The 9821-nt window shown below is 32.8% G+C and overlaps 1 protein-coding gene across 1 annotated transcript; it reads right to left on the bottom strand.

The window, feature by feature from the left end:
• Nucleotides 1-5119: 5119 nt before the first annotated feature.
• LOC107302893 (charged multivesicular body protein 4c) lies at nt 5120-9118 on the bottom strand. The gene is made up of 4 exons (XM_015832054.1): nt 8958-9118; nt 7675-7783; nt 6088-6196; nt 5120-5326 (listed from the first exon to the last, which is right to left on the bottom strand). Exons 1-4 carry the CDS (start codon nt 9116-9118, stop codon nt 5262-5264), a joined length of 444 nt encoding a protein of 147 aa, XP_015687540.1. The 3' UTR covers nt 5120-5261.
• Between the last annotated feature and the right edge of the window lie 703 nt (nt 9119-9821).

Here is a 9821-nt window from a genome sequence, read left to right as displayed (position 1 = left end):
AGATGATAAGGGGTCTGGAGACTAAGGAGGAATTTCCTAACAGAATGATTAATCAGTAGAACAATTTGTCTCCTGGAGTTGTGGGTACTCCCAACACTGGAGGTTTTTAAGAGATTGGATAACCAATCTCTTGGTTGTCCAAATGGTATAGGGTTTCTTGCCTGAGCTGGGGGATGGACTAGAAATCCTCCAAGGTCCCTTCCAACTCTGTTATTCTATTATAAAGACTCCCTTGGACAAAGGGTTGGACTTAAAGACCTCCAAGATCCCTTCCAGTCCTATGATTCTATATACAATAAGGTCTAAAATTAGATCCAAGTATATTCATACTTAAAGCAGGCCCATTGATTACAGTGGCAGAAGCAAATTCTCAGTTTAACAAACCAATTTAGCATATTTTGGATATAATGGACAAACTGCATACATAAACTGTCCATAAACTGCATACAAAAAATAATTTCCAAAAGCAGAAAAGTANAAGTAAGGTTAGGATTGCTGCTGCTACTTTTTAAAGGATGGATATGAATGCTTCTATATTGGGGTTGGGCTGAGAAAGCGGCTTTCATGCCTAAAGTGGGATTAGAATTCACAATCAGTTTCTAGCATTAACCACTAGACCAGTTTCTGGTTCCAATGACTACTGGCTTGGGGTGATGACATTTGTAGTCTGGGTCATTTGAAGAGCAACATATTGAGGAAGATTGTAGTAGGCAATTACTACCATTATTTCTCAACAGAAGTGTAATCACATCCTCTAGAAAAGGGAAGAAATTTCAAACACATCTCTGCGCCTTGTGAACCTTTTTTATTGTTTTTATTTAAAAGGAGAGAGAGAAAAGAAAGGAAAAGAAATATCCGGTAGCCAGTTTAAGATAATGATGATGAGTTCCAAAACACATATTGATGAAAATATTTCCACTGTCATAATATTAGCAAATTTAAGAACTATGTATTAATCCAATTATTTTTTAAAAAATACAAAATCTGTATTTGACAAAGACTTGTTTCAAAAGATTCATCTGAGTCCATGTGAAGGAACAGATTCAGGGAGGACCTCAGCAAGGAGGAGCTACTGTTTCAAAAAGAGGCCATCTTGTACCAAAGTAGTTCAGATAGCTTTGGCTGAGATAATCCTGAACATTGTGGTCCACAATCTGGGGATTCTCCTAGTTTCAAAACCTCCTATGAAAACAAAATGTGTTTTGTGATAAGATGAATCTTTGGCTAAGTTCAATTGGTTCATTAGTAGTGAATTTTCTTGGACTAGGAGTCATAGCAATAGTGACTCATGCCTTCATCAGCTCCTACGGTAGTTAAAATACCTATAATTCAATCTACATGGAATTATTCTTGAAGATCACTTGGAAACTACAGTTGGCATAGAATGAAACAAAAAGCTAAGGAAAATAGGACAAGAAAATCCTGCTGATGATGTTACCTAGTCTGGCAGTAAAACATTCAGAAAATAAATTGAAATAAGCTTGGAGAACAAACCACAGCTAAAATAGAATGAAATTTCCTATCCGCTGAATGGTAGGTGATATAGCAGAGACACCCTTATGCTGTGGGAGCTGCACTGGTTACCAGTTGGCTTCTGGGAAAAATTCAAGGTTATCACATATTGCATAAAGCCCTGTATGGTTGTTCTCATTATCTTCAGGATCATTCATCTTAGGTAGATTCTGTTTCCCTAATACTTGAAGCCTATGAAGCATGCTGTAATTTCCACACTCTGGATAGTTAAGGAGGGAGAAGTCGAGTAGATGACCTTCTCAATCACAGAGCATTAAATGGGGACAGCTTGCCTTATGAAGTCAGAGTAGTACCTTCTTATCATTCAAAATATTATTTAAACATTATTTTCTACAGGATCTTTAGAGGGGAAAGCCCAACATAAATTCGACAGGAGATTGATTGATATCAGTGTTGCTGATTTTGTTTTTGTGTTGATTTAGTTGGTGTATTGGTTATAATTATAACTACAAGCCATCTAAAGTAGGTTGATTTAAAATGTTTAAATGAACAACTTACATAAACATCAAAGGCTTTTTCTCTTACAATTATGAAATCACTATTGATTTCAATTTTTATGTATATATCCATTATATTAGTAACATAGTATTATAAGACACTTCTCTTTTTATAAAACCAGATTGTGCCAGATGGATAATCAAGATTCGTATTATCTGAAAACTGCATGCTGGAGTCACAGTCAGTATTTTGGCATCAGTATTAAGAAAGTTGTATAGTCAGCAGGTTCTTTAGAAGCTATCAAAATCACAGCTATTTAAAGTTCACTAAGGCTAGGAAAAACGTTTTTCAAGAAAAGTATTATAAACCTCCAGTTGTACTGGAAATTTCAATGTACATGTATGTATGTGATAGTCAATGTGATAAGTCATCAGGCTTAGAACTTTTCCTGCTTCTATGGATGTAATGGTATCACTAATTATTGGTTAAATTGAAATTAAATATTTTATCGTATCATCTTTGATAATAAAAATATTGGTTTAACTGCATTTATCAAGGGACCAATAGTTTATTGTGTCTTTCCTCTCACTACCAGTATATGTATTAAATGCACAGAAGGAATTAAATTTTTGCCCTACACTCGTTTTTGGAAATACATTATACACATATAATAGTGAAACGTATAAGAAAAAGAGTTTTAAATAAAAAATAAAAAATTACTTAGTTTTATTATGTTGGTACTTTGATGACTTTAGATCCCTCTTTTCAAATTTTGAGAATGACGTATAAAAAACTTTTGACCTATAACATTATTACTATTTAAATTTATAGTAGATTTTTTTAGGAAGATCCTTGGGGTATGATAAGATAGTGCAATAATATATTTATCCATCCATTTAACTAAATACCAAAATACTAAAAAATAATTGAATTGACAACAAATCTGGAGTTTAGTATGATCTTGCTATGTTAGATTTAAAAGCTGCCATCACTAAATTAAATTCTAATATAAAAACTTGCAAAATTTTCCATTTCCAGAATTAAATTTAGGTGGGTAATATTGTGATCTAATAAAGAAACCATATGATCTCCTCTACTAAAGTAAAAAGATGTTAGAACTCCTGTGTGATATATCTGGATAATCCTTAGACCTTAAGTACAGTACATCTACCAAATTATTTAATAACCATTGTTTTTTCTTGTTTATGATTAGAGCAATAAATCAGAGACCCTATACACCTAGCAGATGTTGAATTTCCACAAAGATACACAATAATACAGGTCCTGCATATAGATTTCTTGTAAAAAAGCAATGTCAGATTTTAAATTGCACAATTTAATACTTATTAGAATATTTAAATCTTTTATATTCCAGGAAAGTAATAGTAATGTCATCTTAAATTAAAATTCAAAAGGGAGAGGGGCTAGGAAAAAAACCTGCTTATGGAGAGTCTAATTTCAGGGATTAAAAAAATGGCTGATGTATATAATAATTTTGGAACTTGTCTACTACTATTTTGAGAAATTTTTTAAAAAAATTCTTCATGATTTGTTTCCCAGATTAAAAAAAAAGATAGTTGAAAGAAGATACATAAGCATCATATAAATTATTGTATTTATTTAAATATTTAAAGAGAACAGTACTATCCAAATCAAAAAAATGAAGAAATAGAATGAATAAGGTTCATTTAAAAACCACAATCATAACATATTAAATTTTTTCTGCTTGACAAGATACTGCAATATCTTGTCTGCCATCAAGAAAATATACATGAATCCAGCACACAATTACTTGAATTTAATCCATTTGATTTACTAAATTATGACCTCCTATTTTTAAAGAGGCTAATAAATTCAGTATCACTTGATGGTCACTCAGCTAAAAAATTCATTCTACTTTTTTCCCTTTTATAAAATCAAATTAATCAAACTTACATAAAAATCAGTAAAAGTTTGGTGCTACTAAATTTGAGTAAACTAAATCATATTCAATATTTTAGACTGCATAATGCATCATAGTTTCCCTGGATGCACTAGATCGCATGCCTTTATCGCCTTATACATTCAGTGATTAAGTGGGCTCTTGATAAAATATGAATATTCTAGATTTGTTTTAAGTGCATGTGGGATAAGACAGAAATGCAGGCTGGGAAAACATTTTTTAAAAAACCAACCATGGTATAACATTGTTCAGAATCATTAATTCCCAATCCATTAAAAGCGGAGTAGGAGAATCAACTACTCTAGCTCTTAGATGGGCAGTGGACTCTCATCCCTGAGACTTATCAGGATTATAAACAATCTGAAAGCCAAACAATCCAAATCTCTTTTCTGAACTGCCCCAGGACCAACCAATTTCAAGGCATACCAATCATCTAAACACAGCTGGTAATGGATCTATGACACCCTTCCTTTTCTGATGATCTCTTCCAGAACAACAAAACTGGAAGGATCTTAAAAGGTTATCTATTCAGTACAAGATCTGCCAGATTGTTCACCCACCTCTACTGAAGAACTAAAAGAACTCATCACTTCATATGACAACTTATTCTACAGCCTCTGTGACTGTACATGACAGCTCATACAGTCAGAATGGTCCTCTTGTCATCTACCTTGAACCCATTCCTGTACTTTTAATCCACTTATTTTGGTCCTGCCCTCTGTATAGAGAATGCATCCTCTCTTTCAACAGAGGTCCACTTTCATCATCATCTCAGTTTTTAAGGTACAAAATCTTCATTTCTGCTTTGTACTCTGAACAAGCCATTGGCATTGTAGAAAGACCACAGAAAACAAAGAACTCAGTGCAAAATTGCTATTTAGTCAACCTAAATACCATGGGTTTTAATAATTTTGTTTGGAAAAATATATTTAAAAGATATTCCAAAACCAAGCCAATTTTAATTCTCTTTCAAACCACTGAAACATTCACTATTGCAGCAATAGGTTTTGCAACCTATACATGTTCTGGGCATTAAAAAAGTATCAGCTAAGAAGAATAACATTAATTAAAATTCAGTGTTGCTTGTTATCTGGTTTCTTTAGCATAAAAATGGTATGTCTTGAGATATAACTGAAGGAGAAAGACTATACTTGAGAATGCTGGCTTTTTTTAAAAAAACAAAAGAATATATACAAGACTATATAAAATATATACACATATTCTACCAGTGACCAATTTGGGTCAAAATTCGACACAGCTACATTCTGTATAAAATATAAGCACTATTCAATGAAGTCCTTCCATGATATTCCCGTAGTATTCCCTTGAACCCAGTGAGAAATTGCTGTTAAGATGCCCATGCTGCCAGTTGCTGCATATCGTCATCATCTTCCACCCTCTTCTTTGAAGATGCTATAACAAAAGATAATAATTTTTCAGCATACTAGAAGAACATAGTTTTGCAGTCTCTGGAAAGAATATTTGGATTAGAGACATTGTGGCTAAAAATTAAAAGACATATCTTGTAAAAGGATGATTTCAGTAAAACTATTCAATAAGAATTCTTTGCATAGCTTTACATCAGATCAGAAGACCTGAATCCAGACGACCAAATCCAAGTTCAGCTTTGGCTACTGCCAAATTATTACTCCGTGTACAGTGTATTTTTTCAAAATACTCCAATTATTATTAGTGGTCCTCACTTCCAGTAATTGGAACTGAGAAGGCCATCGCCAAGCAAGGAAGGAACATCATGTGATTGCACTGACTTATGATAGCAATTCCAGTTGCCATTTTTAGGCAAATCCCATGCAGTAGCAGCATTCTGTAGTCAAGTGATCACCAAACTTTCTGCCAGCTTCCTCACTGACTTTGCTTGCTGAAAGCTGTGAATGAAGTTTGCAAATGATCATTACATGACACAGGATGCTGTGATGTCATAATTGTGAGCTGGTTGTCAGGTATCCAAATTGGCATCATGTGACCAACAACCAAAACTATGAGGACCAGTCATAAGTACTCCTCACTGACATCAAGAACTCATATCACTCTTAGATGTTAAGATAGCTACTATGATATCCAGGTATGTTAAATTTGGTGATTTTTCCTTTTCTCCTTAATATTCTTATATCCTATTTTCATAATAGACTAATTAATATAAGAAAACAATTTACCAGGATGAGAAGGCAATTGGGTAGCTGGGACACTTGGTAAATGAACATTTTTCATCTTATTATTGAGTTCCTCTTGCTCCAGTTCTTCTAATTCTTCCAAAAGTTCATCCTGAAATTTTAAAATTTGGCAGGTTATATTTCAATAAACAATGCCTAAAGTCAACAGAACCTCTAATTACAACAGTCTCACAATTGTAGCCAACCAAGTATAGTTGCCTTTATAAACTTTATAAAAGAAACTTTATAAATTTATTTTAGGTTTTCAGCATGCCAGGAACCTTTACAAATGGATACTTTTAGGACAAATAAATTTTATTGGAGATCTGTAGAACAGCAGGCAAAGCTGGTGGGCAGAGTTAAATGTGTCATCAGTTTAGAATCCTTGCATTGCCATAAGATATCCAAGTCCAGTCCCCCTTGAATTCCATTGACCCTTATCTAGCGCCAGTTTAGTACTGACCATTAATTGACCAGATTCTTGTGTATGAATAAATCTTCTATGATGCAATTTTATGAATGTACCTGATATTTTGCACCTGACAAGAGCTCAACCAAATATTTTAAGTAGCTATTGATTGATAAGAATAAAATAAAATAACAGAAAAAATATCAAAATATCAAAATAATATTATGGTACTAAAAATATATAGTTGAATACAAAATATAGTTGAATACAAAAAAAGGCTACGAGTATTTTTTTAAAAAAGAGTTGTTTTACTTTGTGGTCATTCTATTACCCAAAAATGACTCTATGGCTTCAGTCTTTCTGGTTTTGTATAGAGAAGCTATTGCTACATACTCACAGTTGCTTCAGTTTAGTGGTAGAAAATGACTTAATTTAAATGATATTAATGAATTCCACTCCAAATATCTCAATATGTACTGAGCATGCTTAGTAAATGTGTTCTTAATGAGGGCGAAAACAGAAAAGTGGGGAAAGAGGGATAGAACAAGACCTCTTGAAGTCTGCCAACTGTTATTCATCACAAGACACAAAGAAGAGGAGTCCATCTTGTATTCCACCTTTCATTATCTTCTTCATGGCCTAAAATAGGGAGCTTTTTTCTATTTTCTGTGTTGAATCACAACCTATAGATGAGGTCCTCAAAACAGAAGAGCTGGTTTGCAAGTATGGTGAAAATGGGAATAGAGAAAAATACAGTAGCTTAACTATAATCTTCCCTCCTTGCAAGTGACACAATTTCCCTGAATGCCATATGAGGACAATGGAGTGTACTAGAAGGCATGATTGACAAGCTAGAATAAAATTAGGAATTACCACACATTGCTACTACCTATGTAGACTCCATCTGATATGTCAAAAATTCAATTATTTTGTCAGAAATGGGAATATGTATTTGCATTGTTTTGACATAACAATTTGCATTCTCTTTTGAATACTTTATTCAGGACATTCCAGTCTCCATTTTTCAACAAATATTTCTTCAATCATTTGAGAATTCAAGTGCATTTCAGGAAAAATGTTAAAGCACTTGGAAAAGAGCTAGACAACAATTATAGCAAATTTAAAATTAGCAGTAATATTAAAGTCAGGGACACTTTTTGTTCTTAGATGTCAAAACATACCTCATCAAAGTCATCACCAACCCTTCTTGTGAGAGCCTCTGTGATTTCTTGGGCAATATCTTGCTGCTCAGTGATATCTTGCATCATTTCATCAATTTTGTCCAAATCCCTAAGGATAGAAGGAAAGAAGGAATTATTTAGTCAATTTGTATATCATGCTTCACGACAGGATGGCAGAGTGGATTCCAGTAAAATTATGAGGGTTTCATAAATATCAATAATCATCAAAAAAAAGCAACAGCAAAATAGAGATTTAAATTTTGGGGGGCGGTATTGAAGGTCTGGGGAAATAGTAAAGATATAATATTAAGTTATCTATTTTAATGAAGCACTTCAATAAAACAAAGTATAATTAATAAACACACACTCTTTATAAACCATTATCTTGGCTTATTAGTGTATTTAAAGGGCCATCAAAGGCAAATTTAGCCTGTGATAAGATGAAAGTTGCAGAAAAATGCCTTCAGGTATTCAACTTCCAAATTCCATAACGGCTTTAAATCCTATAAGAGCCTTTGAACTGCTTACAAAAAGTATTGAATCAAATTATTAATTAAGCAAAACAGGTATACATAAGGAGCAGTCCCAGTGAGTTTTCAAGCAGTTTGCATTTTGGAGATTTGGAAAACTCTAATTGGGAACTTAAACATGGGTGTCCTAGAGATGGATAAGCCATAAAATAATTCTCTTTTATGCCCAGAGCATCATGAACCATATCCAGCTTTGAGGATTAACATATGTAAAGTCACTATACTATTTTTGGCATGGCTGAATTGGCAAGGTTCACAGAAGGACCAAACATTCAGAAGATTTCTGGAAGATTCTATTTTTTCAGAGTGTGTACCTTCCAGATGTACAAACTTCAATTCCCACAATTCTAAGGAATTACCATTGTAACAGAAGAATTCTGGAATTTGAATTCCATTCAACTTCAGGTATTCGATTTGGAGAAGGGCAATATAAAAGGGAAAAAAAGATGTCTATTGGTAGAGACATGTAGAAATTTCAGTTGCAGAAATATGTACAACTTGCAGTGATCTATGGTTCAGGCCACATTAATCTTACCTGCTGCTGTGTAGATAAATCCCAGAAAAGAATTCAACTTTAGATTAATGTGTAACAGTAAAATCTTAGCAACTTTATCTATATCCGAAGACAAACCTTAGCATCATATACAAGAATGGAACATCTTGGTTTTTATACAAGAAAGAAACCCACCAAATAGGTGTACATGTAAGAGTTAAGGTTATTTTCTGTGGGGTTTGACAATATTTTCGACTTACATGTTTTCATGTACTTTTTTCATGGCCTGAGCAGCATAGCCCATATTCTTGAACACTTCTGTATTTGTGTGGGAATTTTCAAGAGCCTCACGCTGGAATTCAATAGTGGAAAGAGTCCCNCAAAAACCTTTATGTAATATGTGTATATTATCACTTTGCATATTCTTTTTCTCAAAATTTATTTTTTATTTTTTAATGAATCAAAATAATACAACCATGAAACTACTGAAATCTAGGGAGAAAAGTTTAAAACTCTTACTGCATATTTTTTGAAAACTGGATATTGTAATAATGATAAATTTAAATATCATCTAAAAAAATAGGAAGATCCTTGGGGTATGATAAGATAGTGCAATAATATATTTATCCATCCATTTAACTAAATACCAAAATACTAAGAAATAATTGAATTGACAACAAATCTGGCGTTTAGTATGATCTTGCTATGTTAGATTTAAAAGCTGCCATCACTAAATTAAATTCTAATATAAAAACTTGCAAAATTTTCCATTTCCAGAATTAAATTTAGGTGGGTAATATTGTGATCTAATAAAGAAACCATATGATCTCCTCTACTAAAGTAAAAAGATGTTAGAACTCCTGTGTGATATATCTGGATAATCCTTAGACCTTAAGTAAAGTACATCTACCAAATTATTTAATAACCATTGTTTTTTCTTGTTTATGATTAGACCAGTAAATCAGAGACCCTATACACCTAGCAGATGTTGAATTTCCACAAAGATACACAATAATACAGGTCCTGCATATAGATTTCTTGTAAAAAAGCAATGTCAGATTTTAAATTGCACAATTTAATACTTATTAGAATATTTAAATCTTTTATATTCCAGGAAAGTAATA

Source organism: Protobothrops mucrosquamatus, unplaced genomic scaffold (genome assembly GCF_001527695.2).
Source record: "Protobothrops mucrosquamatus isolate PMUCROS unplaced genomic scaffold, P.Mucros_1.0 scaffold_297, whole genome shotgun sequence".
In the NCBI taxonomy this organism is placed as follows: Eukaryota; Metazoa; Chordata; class Lepidosauria; order Squamata; family Viperidae; genus Protobothrops; species Protobothrops mucrosquamatus.
Note: the sequence above shows the minus strand (reverse complement) of the source record. Positions and strands in the feature narration are given on the sequence as shown.